The sequence below is a fragment of the Suricata suricatta genome, chromosome 11 (genome assembly GCF_006229205.1).
Source record: "Suricata suricatta isolate VVHF042 chromosome 11, meerkat_22Aug2017_6uvM2_HiC, whole genome shotgun sequence".
Classification (NCBI taxonomy): Eukaryota; Metazoa; Chordata; class Mammalia; order Carnivora; family Herpestidae; genus Suricata; species Suricata suricatta.
In genome coordinates this window covers 48,978,067-48,993,144 of record NC_043710.1, presented here as the reverse complement: position 1 = coordinate 48,993,144, position 15,078 = coordinate 48,978,067, and the positions used below count along the sequence as shown (strand labels likewise).

General features: G+C 47.1%; 1 protein-coding gene across 1 annotated transcript in view; it reads left to right on the top strand.

Moving 5' to 3' along the window:
* The window catches only part of PPFIBP2 (PPFIA binding protein 2), a 143,776-nt gene that overhangs the window by 115,029 nt on the left and 13,669 nt on the right, over nucleotides 1-15,078 (top strand). The window contains exons 12-20 of the mRNA XM_029956607.1: nucleotides 1,186-1,253; nucleotides 2,833-2,890; nucleotides 3,806-3,847; nucleotides 5,925-6,063; nucleotides 7,256-7,288; nucleotides 7,714-7,855; nucleotides 8,532-8,660; nucleotides 14,572-14,722; nucleotides 14,961-15,072. Of these exons, the coding sequence (XP_029812467.1) occupies nucleotides 1,186-1,253; nucleotides 2,833-2,890; nucleotides 3,806-3,847; nucleotides 5,925-6,063; nucleotides 7,256-7,288; nucleotides 7,714-7,855; nucleotides 8,532-8,660; nucleotides 14,572-14,722; nucleotides 14,961-15,072 (874 nt within the window). The remainder of the gene's footprint in view (nucleotides 1-1,185; nucleotides 1,254-2,832; nucleotides 2,891-3,805; nucleotides 3,848-5,924; nucleotides 6,064-7,255; nucleotides 7,289-7,713; nucleotides 7,856-8,531; nucleotides 8,661-14,571; nucleotides 14,723-14,960; nucleotides 15,073-15,078) is intronic.

Below are 15,078 nucleotides of genomic sequence, written 5' to 3'. Positions count from 1 at the left end.
AGGGGCTATGGCCCAGGATATAAAAAGTTCTTGAAACTTTAGAATGGCCAAACCGGAAAGGTCTCAGTGGTCTAGCTCAACTCTCTTAATTAAGAGAGGACCAAGAGTGTCATCAAGTGACCCAGTTATCAAGTCAGACGAACATTCCAGTTGCTGACAGTAATAAAATAGCAGTGATTGACACTCAGTACCTCTGTGTGGTGTCTGTGAGGAGCACTGTACATGGCGCTCACCTCATTTCTCCTCATGACATCCCACTGGGACTCTTACTATTTTATGGTGAAGCTGAGGCTCAGAGAGGGTAAACCATCCACTTTAGGTAACACAGTGTAGATGGCAGAACCTAGAATTGGATTCACATCTATCTGACCAAAAAGCCCAGGCTTTTAACAGCCTTATTATAATACCAGGGTTCTCCTGGTAGCAGACCAAAAAGATACCTCCCAGGCTCTAGAAAAAAGGCCACCTTTGCACCTGGTACAGTACTGAAGACATCAGACTTAGACACCACCGTTAGCTCATGTTTGGTCCACCTGTAATGCTCTTCCCTTTTTGCCTTCTCACTAAGCCCATTCTTGTTTCTCAGGTGCTCTCCCCTCTGAAGCCCTCTTCCCTGGTGTCCCCTCCCTCTCCTGTACCCCCATATTGTGTTATAGGTATTTGTACCATAAGGATGTGCATGTGTATCTTTTATCCTAATGGCCTGCCTGTCTGATGTGGGGAGCACTTCCCCCACACCCCTGCAGGGCCTGGCCAGCAGTAGATGTTGCTCATGCTTGTTAAGTGAATATAGCAAGTGGAGTACAAGCCACAGAAATCGACTCTGGCTAGCCTACTCCAAGGAGGCACATTTTTGAAAGGGTGTGTGGTAGCTCCCTGAATGAAAGGAAAAACTGAAGAACCGAGCTCAGAAAGGGCAAGAGCAGCAGGATCCCCAGGGGTTCAGCCGTCAGGATGCTACTGCAGGGATGTGGGTGTAGGTCTGGGAAGGAGGAACAGGTTTGCCTTGATTTTCAATACTCCTTTCTCCTTGGCATCTTGAAAGAGCAAGGCACCCATATTGACACAGCCACCATGGCTGTACCCAATGGAGGAAGTGTAACTCCCAAGGGGGAATTGCCCAAAGATGGGGAAAGGTCTCCAGACAGTAACCGTCCTCTACAGTGACTTCTGTTTCTGGTGCAGATGCCTCCAAGATGTAGCTCTCCCACCACCGGGCCACCTCCACTCCCGCAGAAATCACTGGAAACCAGGTAGGAGGCCTGATCATTTCTGCAGAGCTGCTGTGCCCTCACACCCCTCTTGGGGCTCCTGCATGACAGGAACTGGCCATGTGTGGTGGTGAGCACGGCCACCATGTCCTGGGCACACCTGTCCTTCCACTGTCAGAGCGGCAGGCCAGGCCCTGGAAGTGGCCACGGTGTGGCCCAAGCTGTGGAACAGTCACGAACTGTGGCTACCTCCTCTGGCCACAGAGGGGCTTCCCTTCCCGTGGGCTAAGGGTCTGGGCTATTGTCACTAAGAAAAGACCTGCCCAGGGGTTGGATTCTGAAAGGAGAGGTGGCTGTGGGTCATCTGTGCCCTCCAGCAGCTCCTTGGGGGCTGAGAGCATCCCATCACATGTGTCTCATTTTCATCAGGCCCTCTTGAAAGTCCATCCTGCTCTCAGGAGTCCCAGGGCCCCGGAACAGTCCAGGCTCCCCAAGGAGAGCCATTTCTCCTGCAGGGAGGTTGGTCCAATTGCTTTGGGGAAGCTTTACATTGCCATGAGCTTCTAATGGACTGGCCTGTGGGGTTACCTGGCTGCCACCTGCCTGGCTCCCTCCAAAATGAACCTATTTCTAGTTCCCTATGTCAACAATTTAGAACACATTTCCAAGTTGGGCCCCTGTTCTGCCAAGAGCAGACTGTCTTTCAGCCAAGGTATCTGGGGAAATTGGCCTTAAATAAGATGGAGGCTTCCCCAGAATGCTGCTGAGTCTCCAGAATGTACATGTTCAGGACCCCACTTTATAGAGAGCCTTTAGCCCTAGAGAAAAATGTCAGTGTCAAAGATGGCAGTTGACCAGTCAGTTTTGTACAATCAGAAATTTAGTTTATGAGTTCACTTAGGAGAAAGTCAACACTGATTAACTTACACTAACCAGACTCACAAGAGACCAATGTACCAAGAGATTCTGCTTTATTCACATAAACTGAGAAATAGCACTGCCGAGGAGACTTACTACAAGATAACCCTTATGACCACCAGTGGCATTTGCCTCTTTATATAATTCTCTGCAAAATAACCTCTGAGAAAGCAAATTGCTCTGAGCAGACTAGTCAGAGCATACAGAGCCAGAGCAAAGGGTGAGAAGGGTGAGAAGATCCTAGCATATGGAGCTGTGGCTGGCTAACGTTGCTGGTCTTCAGTGTGGCACAGTGCCTTCCTCCCTGGATTCTGTCTTAGACTCACAGACAAGGCAGGATTGGCCTCTTTCCTCTCTTTTGACTCCATAGGTTGTCTTTTATAATCGCCTAACAGTTAGCTCCCATTGATGTAAGAGACCTGAGTGTATTCTAGATTTTTAAGGAATGCCAAGGACTTCTGATTTGGATTTAAATGATGCCCTGTGCCCTCTGTAGCACATTGTCTGACCAGGCTGTCCCCTGAACTGGGCCAGTCTCCTGTGTAATGGTTATGACGAGAGGTGGTTTTTTCCTGAGCTTGACCCTAAATCCACTTAACAGGACGCTAGTAAAACACTTGGAATGTCCTCGACATGACTGACACCAGGCTTTTCCTTCTTCAGTAACTGTTTCTTTGTTCGCTTTCTTTTGTGTTTTGTCCAGGGCTCAGAAAAAGCTCTCGTGTAGTCTGGAAGACCTGAGAAGTGAACCTGTGGACAAGGTCAGCCCGTCAGTCTCTCCATAAATATGCCTGAGTGACTGCTTACCCAGCAGTGCTGGGACATCTGGTCCCACTTGATAGAGGCCTTTCTAAAGCTGATGGGGAGGCAGGAATTACATGAACATTTTGAGAAAACCAGTCAGGTGTGGCCCAAGGCATTGTAGAGGCAGGACAGGAAATGATGCTTCCCAGAGTTGATGGAGATGTTGAGGTATAGGAAGCAGGAAGATGTAAGTTTAAAGCCATGAATCTGATCAAACTGTAGAAGGTCTTGAATCCTGACCCAATATCCCCAGAGCCCCTTGGGAGCATTGCAGAGATTTTGAATGAGGAAGTAATGTGAATAAAGTTGATGAGCCCAGGAGTGGGTTATAGAATAATTTAGAACACTGGAGAGGAAGCTTTTTTGAGTCTAGAAAGCTATGAGGAGGGTTTTGTGGCCCCATATATGAGGCAGCCCTTGACCACATGGGTGACCCTTATGCTGGAGGGGTAGGTTGCAGGTTCGTGAGCAAGGTCACTGGAGACCAGGGGGTCCTTCCCTGACATAGCACCTTAATGGAGCCCTGCTGCATGCAGTCCCTTGGTCTGAGCAGTGGACTAGTGCTAGTAATTACAATGGAAACCCCTGAAGGCTGGAGCTGGCAGGAGCCACGGGCCCATTCAGTGGCTCTGTTCCTGTGGTCCTGTGCCTCTTGCTCCTCATGGTCAGATTGCTGGCAGCTGCCCAGAACATCTGTCCATGACTTAGTGACCGGTGTTTCCTCCATGGGTGGTGATTGCCTGACATAAAGATGGGGAGGGAAGCAATGAGCCCTGCAGATGTAAGCAAGCAGGTGGTCCTGAGTTGTTGTTTGCGACTAACACAGGTCTCTCTTTCTCAACATGCTTGAAATCCTTCTTTCCACTACATAGTGTGTTGATGGGAACCAGCTCTCCCCAGTGACAGAACCCAAGGTATATCAACTGCATGCCCAGCATCCATCTGTGGTCGCCTGTCTGCTAGAGTGTTTTCATTTAGCAAGTTACAGCTTTCGTAACTGTAAAATCTGTCAGTCATAATGGGTAAGAGCGCAGGAGGAAAGGCAAAGCTTCCTGCCCCATTTTCTGTTTATGTGCACGCTGCTGTGTAATGTGACTTCACCTCCTTGACTGTGGGTAGGATTTATTATTATCTCCTCCATTTTACAGGCTCAGAAAAACCTACCTTTAACAAGGCGCCATAGATATGATTGGTAGGAAGGGGGAATGTTAGGACTTCCACATACAATCAGAGGAGTGTGACAGCTCTCATCCCGTCTGTGCTAGTGTGTCCTGGTTGGACACAAGGGCACGCTCAGCCACAGGTGCAAGCATCCTTCTATGGCATCCCCTAATGCTGGTATCTGGCACTTGCCCTGTGACTGAGAGTTCATTATATTGTAAGACACATCCCGTATTCTTTCCCAGCTCTATTAGATACATCTTCTGGACTTCCCTAGAATGTGCACCCACTGAGCCCAGCTCTCTCCCCCTGGAGCCCATGGAATGAACCAGTGTCCCTGTTGCTCTAGAATCAAAGTCCCTCAGGCCCTCTCTGACTTGAACACCCTCTCCTCATGTGCACAGATCACAAGACTTTAAAGTTCCTATTTTGTCTCCACAGGGTCAAGCACTAGTTTCTCTAGCTCGTGGTGTGGTCCACACTTGAGCATCATATTCTAGTTGGAGTCCAGGGACTGCTCTTGTAGTTACTACTACTGTCAGTCCAGGCCCTGGGCACGTGACAGTTTCTGTAGCTCTGTGGACTGTCCCGGTGTGCTCAGCCTGAGGCAGGAATTGTTCCCTATTTAGAAACAATAAAACAGGGTCTGGGAGGCTGAAGAGAAAAAGTTGTCTGAGCCCCACCTGCTTCAAAGCCGGTGTTCTCGTCACTCTGGTGTGCTACCTCTCCTAACGGAGCAGTCAGTTACTTCGCTTCCTCTCTGGGATTTCCTTTCCCCCACAACCAGGCTTATTCTTCTGTTCCTTCTGTGTCCTATCCTGACTTTGACCTTCTGTGGCAGTAAGTACTTCCTTCCCAGCTTTTATTCTTGGGTTAAAGGAGCTGCGAGCCCTTTCTCTTACCCTCGATTCCTTTAGTTGTCCTTCTTATGGGTCTGGACGGCCCATCCTTGAGTTAGGTTCTGTCCTTTCCCTCTCTGCTCCCCAGCAAGCACCACGGGCAGCCCACATCCACGGCTTTGGTCCTCTCTTCCCTGTCTCTGGGGAGCATGTGTGGTGATGCAACCAGAAATCTGGTTTTGAGAGCCCTTCTCCATTCTATATTTCCTATGTGACGGGCACCTGGAGTCACAGTTCTCTAAACCTTTCGAACATTGCCTTCCTCGCAGTCTGTGGTTCCAGATCTTTCTCTGACTGCGTTATGTCCTTCCTGACCAAATAAGCACACTTCTCTCCCTTTACATTACCTTGTTTCTCTGGGATCCTTCCTATGGCCAGGGTGTGTGCGCAGGCCCATTGCACCAGGGCTGAACCTCACGCAAACTACTCTCCTAAGTTCCTAAGGAAATTGTTAGCATGTAGCCCCTGGTCTGTTTTCTGTACTGAGTGTGCTACCTTCTCGCTTTGCCTTACCCTACTATTTTTCAAAATAACTTATCATAATATATAAATATAATTAATATTTGATCTATATTATAAACATATATAATATAATATGAATAGGATAATTCATGGCTGTAATTTATTGAGCCTCCAAGCATTAGGCCAAATGGCAAAGGCCCCCCTTTGTGAGATGCTTCCACTTCCTGTTTAGAGTCCTCTGCAGTCAGCCCTGGATTTGGCATTGACTCTGTACCTGTCTTATCTCATGGCCCTTTCTCAGAACTCTGGTCCCCTTTCCAGGACTAAACTGATCTTTGAAAGGTCTCTGAGTTGACCTGAGTGAAAAATGGCCCTTAGAAAGCCAAGCAGTGCCTAGGGATTTCCTAATTGGGTTTGATTTTGAGCCTGGTAAGCTGATTCAACACATCTCTTTGTCTCCTTCTAATAGGATGGCCCTTTCCTGGCCGAGCACAAATACCCAACGTTACCCGGGAAGCTTTCGGGAGCCACACCCAATGGAGAAGCTGCCAAGTCAACTCCCATGGCCTCACAGGCCGACCCCGCAGGGAACAGCCTGCTGAGGCTGAGTGAGTGTCCAGGCCTCGAGGCTGGCGGCCCCTGGAACAGGGACCTTGGCACATTCCATTATTGCCCAAGGTCCCTGCACCCATGGTTGGAGAATGTGGGGGCAGGGTTTGGGTGGATGAGATAAGTTGTCCCTCTTGGTGGCCTCACTTGCAGAGACAATGGCTCCCTGTCTGGGTACACTGTTTCCTTTAGTGAACACTGTAGGGTGCCAGAAACCCAGGCTGCGAGCCCACCCTTTCTTTCCAGCCGCAAGCCCTCCCCCCACCCCTATCTTCCCTTTTCCAGTCCTCTTCTCTTGACCCTTCTTATCCTTCCCATCATTCCTCTGTTCCCTCCCTCTTAGACCCCTTCTGCCCTTCCTGTTCCTTACTCCACCCCTCCTCTGTCATCCTGATCTTCTCTCCCTGTCTCTGCCTTCCTCTTGCAGCCTCCCTATTACCATTAGGATGATATTATGTGCTCTTCCAAGGGAGATTGTTTTCCTTAGGGAAATGGAGTCAGTGGCCAGTGGGCAAGGATGTCCATCCACAGGTACCCTTTTGGTCCTTATGGCCTGGAACTGTGGAGGTCTTTGCTGCTTTTCATACAGAGTAGGCCGTCTTTCCTCAACCACAACAGATCAGTGGAGCTCAGGAGGGAACGTTCTGGTCCCAGCAGAGCTCTCCCTACCTGACCCCTCATCTTGGGTTGTTCCCTGAGCCAGCCCATGTGTCGGCTTCTGCCCTTGGCCAGTTCTGCCTCTGGCTGCAGGAACTCCAAATAACCTCTTGAATGAGTCTGTCCTAGTAATATGGAGAGTCTGGACTCGGAAAGGCTTCGGACCATTCTAATCTGATCTAAGTGAGCCCTGGCACCCACACAGAAGGTGTGCATTGCTCCATATATCAGCCCCTGCCGCTGTCCCTCCCTGTCCCTGTGTGTGTGTGGATACCTCAACCTGCCAGGAAGTGGCCCCTGTACTATTTGGCCCTTCATGTGAGGCTGTCCTTCACTGCCCTGACCCTGTGGGCCAAGTTCAACCACCATTCCCCCCTTCTTTTCTCATGGGATTGTTTTTCTTTCTGTTTGAGTTTTTCTCTCTTGCTCGATGACTCTTTTGTTTATTTCTTTGCTTCCCTATAACTCTGTTGGGCTGGACTTTGGCCTCTCTTGCTTCTTCATGTGGCTTCTCTGCTTCTTGATTGGCTGGAGATCGTGGCCGGAGTGTCAGTGCCCCCGTATTAGGTACTGTACCCTTCCAGGTGAGGTGGAGAGTGAGATGCCCTTGTTTCCCTGCCCTAACACCCTCCCCTTCCAGAACATTCAGCCAAGTCCCCCTCCTGCCTGCATTCCTGCATCTCCCTCTGGAAAAAGAAGAAGCTCATTGTTGGAGTTATTCCCAAGTAATTGGATCCCCAAAACCTTTAGCACTTGAAGACAAAATTCACCCAAACTTGAAACCTTAACTTCTTCAATCAGACAGAGAACCCGAAGTGTGTCTGAGCCCCCTGCTGGTCTCTGAGATCTAGATGTAAAATTCTGCCCTGAATGCAGAGCAGGGCAGACTCTTCCCCACGCCCTCTGAGGGATGCCCCGGGCCTGGGGAGGAGGTCTCCAGAGGTCCCATTCCTTCCTCTCATTTATATGCCATTCTGTTCTTCCCATCTCAGGAGACACAGAAAGTGGTTGGGACGACACTGCTGTGACCAACGACCTCTCATCCACATCATCGGGCACTGACTCAAGCCCCCAGTCTCCCCTGACACCAGATGGTAAACGGAGCCCCAAAGGCATCAGAAAATTCTGGGGAAAGTAAGTTCGTGGTGGTGATCGTAATTACGTTGCTTAGAATTAGCATTCTTCTTGAATGGGCAAAGAACTACATAACCCCCTGTTAGTCAGATGTTGAAACAGCAGTAAAAACAGAATGGTCATTAGAAGGATTTGAGTTATCTTGCCCTAGAGGAGAACTATGAAAGTACTCATTAAATGTAGCCTTCCATGTCCTTCATTCCAGGCATCTGTCCATCCCATGAACGCTGAGTGCATTCTCTGTAGTTTATACCACAATGTGCTTTGGGAGAGACACTCGGATGAGACCAATTTCTTCCTTCTGAGGGGAGTCTGTGTGCTAAGAAAGACTTGCTGGCCCAGTTGACCCAGTCTGGGCAATGAGGCAGAAACTGGGGCCTCCTACCAGGGATCATCCCTCACTTTGACTCCACACAGTCACACAATGACTCCACACAGTGGAGCTGTGTGCTTGTAGGTCCACACAGCACCCCAAATGCCAGAGGCAGAAATAGAATGGAGGCTGGGTCTGGGAAGCTGCCACAGGTCATGATCTTTGACCTCTGGGGAGGCACTGGGAAGCAGTGCTGTGGAGAGTCCTAGGTCCAGTTGCTGTGGTCCTGTGCCGGCGCCTGGTACAGTGACTACCTGCTCTCAGGCTGTCCCCTGACTGTCTCCGGGATTCCTCTCCACACAGAATCCGAAGAACTCAGTCAGGAAATTTCAACACTGATGCCCCAGGGATGGCAGAGTTTCGACGTGGTGGGCTCCGGGCAACTGCGGGGCCAAGGCTCTCCAGGACCAGAGATTCCAAGGGTCAGAAAAGGTAAAGCTCCCTCCAGGGTGGAGTGGGGAGGGGGTGCCAAATGCTCCAGAGATGGAAGGCAGGAGCATTTAGTTCAGAGCTTTTCAACCTTTCCCCCTCGGTGTGAGTAGACATTGCTCATGTTTTACAGACACACTAAGGTAAAGGCACGAGGCTCCCTGCAAGCCAAGGTGGGCGGTGGGCCCTCTGGCTGCCCCGAGGACCCCAGCAGCCCTGTGCCTGTGCTCGCTGGCTTGAGAAGCTCTGGGGCAGCCATTGAGAGCATAAATCTTGGAATTAAAGACCCGAGTCGGAATGTCTGCTCAACCACTTCCTACCCATGAGCCTTAAACCAAGCTATATAACCTCTCTCTGCCTCAGGTTCCTCACTTGTGAACTGAGGAGTAAAAAGAAGTATTTTATTAAAGTTCTTATGAGGATCACATGCACTACTGCCCATCTAATCCAGGCATCAGCGGTCTGCCATTCATGGGTCCACTTCCTCCAGGAAATCTGAGAAAGGGTGTTGTCTCCCACCCGCCCCGGGTCTGTCCCACAGACCTCCACAGAAGGGTGTTGGCCTGTTGCCATGATCCCTCCTAAGACAAAGCACCACAGTTTGCTGATGGGTGTGAGCTAAAGGGGGATGCAGAGGGTGTGTGGCCCTGGAATCAAAATGGAAACTGTTACATGACTCTTCTATCATGCCCAAATGAAAAAGCATTAAAAGAAATTAAACTTTTCCTGGACTGCCCTAGTAGATACCCTACAGATACTAGCTTTACCCTCTTCCTTAGGTCACCCTATTCTGAGAAAGCATGCATCCCTTCAGACCTGCCCAGGCGATTCTTTGCTCCTTTGTTTTCAGAAAATTCCTTTCCATATCCTCTGTTCCCATCAGACAATTTCTACAGTATATTATCTCCAGCAACATTCTCCTAAAGTCTGAGTTATTCAGCCAAGATCAGGCTTCTGGGGGCTTTCTTCAAGACCGGATCATGCCATTTTAAATCTGACCAAAGAGCGAAAAGTAACATTAACTCTCATATTTAATCCCTCTGAGATTGCCACACACCAATGCCGAGCGCAGGTGGTTAGTAAGATGTGCACAGCTCCGATATCAGTTCTTAGAAGCAGCGCAGCCTAGATCCCAATGGTGAGCGAGGAACGTTGCCCTGAAGCATCACCTTGTTCGCAGATCTGCGCCCCTGAGGAAGGGATCCCACAGATGAACACTACCCCCCCCAACCACCTTCAGGCTTCTAGGCTTTGCAGGTGCACACGGGGCCTTTCCAGATCCACTCAGGCTTTGATGGTGTCCCCAGACATCCTCTCTCTCCAGGTGCCTAGCAGAGAAGTGTGAGGGTGTGTAGACTTCCGTTACTGCTCTCAGGATCAGGGCATTGGTGTTTGCCCTTCTAATCACAAATGCAAATGTTCGGTAAATGCTAGCATTCAGAAGCCAGAGAATCTGAGGACATGGTTTGAGAAGGCAGAGACTAATCCAATTCAGAGCCCTTAACAAGTGAGCCAGAGAAAGCCTATCAATTCCACGAGAGCACTCTAATATCCTTGCAATTTTTACAGGTAAACTTAAACATTTCTGATTTTTTCAGAGAAAAAAAAGTCTACAGTGAGCTTGAATGATTAACCTTGGCTCCAATTCTGGCAATTTCTTTAGAGCTGATTCTGGAAGGGGAATCACTGGCAGGCGTAGAAGACCTTTTCTAAGACCTTTCGGCCCTTTTTTCTTAGTGTAGGGCTGCATGGTTAGGGGACCCATTTTGCCATTCTGGGCACCCATTTCAAGATGGGATAACCAAAGTCAGGAACCTTCTCTGCTGAAGGAAAAACAGCATTTCCAGCCACAGAGCTGCTTTGTTTGAATGTCTTTGTGCTTTGTTAACCAGAACAGTGATGACGAAGGGAAAGAAAATGACATCCTGTGGAGACTGCTGCATTTATCCTAACAGTGCTGGTGGTAACAGTGTGTGGTTGCCAGTAGAAAAGAAAAGCCTTTATTACTCTTAAGCAGAAATTTGATAAATGCTAAGGTCCTCTGGTATTTACAGATGTTTCGGTATAGCCTTACAAAACATCACCACCAATATCCCTGTAGGAAAAGCACTTTGTTACAGAAGTCTCCAGCCCCAATCTCTTTTTTTTCCAATGAAATACTTATTTTTAAAGATCATATTTGGCAATCACACCTCATAGGACTCTTCTCTGAGGTTATAGAAGAAGGAATTTTATTGTCTTTTTTTCCTTCTTTACTCATTTGCATTTTCAGGCAGCCCTGCTGTACAGACTGCCTGTCCCGGCAACAAAATACAACATTTTTATTGTTAGTTTTGTTTGCATATGTTTGTCATTTTTAGTGAGCTGTCTGCATTTTTTTGCCCATTTTTGTTAATGTCTGTCTGACAAATTTCTATCTGCTCTCTCCATATTAAGGTATTAAGCTATGCCTAATTGTGATAAATTATTTCTTAGGCTTCTCACAGAATTTTGCTTTATTCTCTGACAGTTTGATATATGGAATTTTTATGTTTATGTATAATGAAATCATGAACTTTTCCTTTGTGGTTTCTTCCATGTTAAATTTTTTTGACGACTTTTTTTCAAGTTCATTTGCTTCTTTATTTTGAGAGAGAGAGAAAGTGTAAGTCAGACAAAGATGTGCTATCAACCTACAAACTGAAATCATGACCTGAGCTGAAGCTGGATGCTTAACTGAGAAAAACAATTGTGTTCAGATCTTCTATTTGGTTATTTATTTTTGTACGTGGTAAGGGGTAATTTTATTTTTCCAAGAAAAAGCAGTAGTGTGTAATGTAGAAGTCAGGCAGACTCTATCATGTGGTTGGATCTCGTCTTTGTGCAGGTATTTTCTGAGTTGGTCTCCTGAGTCTACTGCCCTTTGGAACTGTAACTTTATGAGAGTCTCCAATCAGACTATTTTACTGCCTTTCTCCCATATTCATGGTCAGTGGCAGGTTTATCCTGAATTTGAGAAAGCCTAAGCTTCAAGGTCCTTTACTTGGACTGAGTGTCTTCTAGGATCTAGAGAGAGTCCCGTCAATGTGCTGGCATTGCCATGGGTTTTGCAAAATTTTCCTAAGGTATTTTATTAAACACAACACAGTTTCTAACTGTGGCTCTCTACTCCAACCTTCCCTTTGTCTACATATTGCCTTCTATCAGATGACATTGGAGTAGCCTGGGCATTTTGGGGCTCTGGCTAAGGGGAAATTTGAGTTTTGGGTATCCATTTAGTTTGGGTTTGTTGGGATATCCATATGTAGTTTGCAATCACTTCATGTTTAGTTGAATAGCTGTCCAATATAAAAATGGCTTCCAGGAGTACCACTGCCTCCCAGTGTGCCAGTTTGCCCAGCACTCTGATACAAAGATGCACAGCTGGAGATCATGTCCCAGTGTGAATGTGCACTCAGCCATAAAGAGGTAGAGTTGGAGATCATGTCCCAGTATAAACGTGTCCTTTGGCACTCAGTATCAGAAGTATGGGGTGGTGGAAAAGAAACATTTCAAATGCATAAAACCAGAAGCTATTCTGTGAAAACTTTTTCCAGTCATTAGATCTGCAAAATTCTGGGCAAGGGATTCGGTTCTCTTGGATGCTTAGTTAAAACAGAGGTTCTATCTCGCCAGAAATGCACTATCGAAATGTATAAATTATAAATGTGGCATATATTCTCCCTCTTTCAGGAGGATGGCATATCTGATAACCTGTTGCGTTGTTTTAGCTGCGATTTGTAAAGATGTTTTGGAACATGTCAGTGAAGCAAGGGGTTTGACTGCGTCTGAAAGCCACCTTCTCTGTCCTTTCTAAATCACTTAATAGCATGTTCCGCTAAGGCCCCGGGCAACCCGGAACTGAGAGAACTGTTTGGGGTGGGGGGCAGGAGGGCAGGGGGATGAGGGGGAAGAAGCAGGGTCTGCTCTTGGGGAACAACCCAGGCTGGGAGGGTGGAGAGCATTTACAAAGAGGGATATGGGACTTCTGCCAAACACAAGCACCAGAGCTCTAGAAAGTTCTGAAAGGGTGTACAAGACCGAGGTTTTCAAATTATCTCAAAAACAACTTAATTTTTCCTTCAGAGCTGAAATACTCCTCTGGTGTATTGAATACCCATTTTTATCAACCTCCAGAAACAAGAAAAGGAATGAAATAAAATAATAGAATGTGAAATAAAAGTGATAACATGCACATTTGAGATTGAAAGTATTCTAACATTAACAATAAACTACACCAACAAAATTCCAGATCATACCAAAAGCAGTAATTCATTGAAAGCAAAAAATAAATTCCAAACAAAATCCGTGACTAGGTTCCTAGATTATTGTTCCTATAAAGGGAGTCATATGAGCACACTGAAAAACTGAAAATTTCTTGATTTTTACATGATTGAATACATTGACAAACTCATAATAGGAATTAATAAAAATATGTCTAGATTTCATAACTTTCAGTTTCATTAAATTTGTAATTTTCTTGTGATTTCTCATTTTAAATGAGAATTGATCCCCAATTTCCATATTCAGATTTTGTACTTTTCTTAAAGAAGATCCCCTCCAAAATTTTAAGTTCTAGGCCTCATAAAACCTGGATCTATACCTACTCATGTCTCATTACAATCCAGGCTCCAGATTCCAAGTGGCCGGCACTTACCCCAGGGCACCTAGAATCACATTTTCTTGTCATTCTGGTCTTCTAACTCTTTCACTTTAAGAATAACTCAGCCAGGCATTCAACATTTTTTTTTTTAACCAGCGTGTTGGGGGTATTTTCCTGGAAGGAACCTCACAGACTATCTGGTTTTCTACATTCCATAAATCCTGCTTCATTTTTTTCCAATGAACATAGAGTTGCTTTGTCAACCTCCCTCGCCCCAGACTCCATTGAGGTTTCAAGTGTACCATTATAGTCACACGTTAAATGAAAAATTAATGTCCTTAAGAACTGATGGCTTTGTAATACCCAGTCATCCTGTCTAGGAACACGATCTAGTTGTTCATTTATTCATGACTCGATGCTGCTCAGCTGAGTGTTAGAGTCGCCACCTCTCCCTGCACTGAACCCCCCACCGCCCCCTCCACCAACACACAACACCTGCACATTGCTTGTAAAAGCAACTCCTGGGCATTTTATCATTCTGGTTGCTATGAGTGGGACTTTTAAATTATTTTAAGAGAAATGTTAGTATCCGTGCCATGGACTCTATAAGTCCTGTAAGACACTTGAGTTCTTACTACTGAGTTGTTTTAGATTTTCCAGGTAGGCAGTTGGGTCATTGGAGAAGAATAATGGCTTGCTTTTCCTTCTGCTTTCTGTCCTTCTTCTTCTCTCTTCCTAAACTGGCTGCACTCTCAGACCAGTGGGATTAGTCCTGATTAAAAATATTATTTTTACTGACTTTATTGTGACTGTCCCTAGTGTTTCATTAATGAAGGATTAGCTGCTTAGAAGTTGTTTTTAAGGCTTTTTTTGAATGTTCGGTAACTGACTCCTTTCTCCTAGTTTTCTATACATTTCCCTAAAACACCGTTGATCCATTAAGATCTTGTCAATAACATGATTAGTTGTAGATTGTCGTCTGCATGGAGCATGACTCTGGGCTTGTGGCACAGGAGCCTCGTAAGTAGACGGGCAGCACCTGAACACGGCCCCCTGGGGTCGCAGAGCTGCCCCTGCTCACAGTCGCTGCAGAATCGAGATTCAGACCAGGTGTTGTCACAGGAAACTCGAGAGTCTACCACAAATGAGTGTTGTAGTGGAATTTTGGACAACTAGATCCTATGACTGGGATGGTTTAAAACATAGTTCCCCTTTTTTATGAGGCTCCGTTGTGTTCAGATGCAGCCTCAGGCTCTCCCACTAACAGGGCCATGCTGTCTTCCTGCTTCCCAGTGACGCCGGTGCCCCCTTTGCCCAGTGGAGCACAGAGCGTGTGTGCGCGTGGCTGGAGGACTTCGGCCTGGGTCAGTACGTGATCTTTGCCAGGCAGTGGGTGACTTCTGGCCACACTTTACTGTCAGCTACCCCTCAGGACATGGAAAAGGTAAGGGCTGAGCCCTGGGTAGGACATTCCCATTTCTCCTCAAACCAATGTCTGGGGAGGTGAGGCCCCCACTTCTCTGTCCCCTGCCCTTACACACACACACGAGGGTAGATGGAAGAGGCTGAGGTTTCCTCTGTCACTGCAGGTTGGTCCATTGCCACACCACCCAGACATGATGCCCTCTGAGGGTCAAAGGGCCAGCTGGAGTTCCACATCTGTCTTCATCTTTCAATTTCAGGAGTTAGGAATTAAGCAGCCTCTGCACCGGAAGAAGCTGGTTTTAGCAGTGAAAGCCATCAATGCCAAGCAGGAAGAGAAGTCGGCACTGCTAGACCACATCTGGGTGACACGTAAGG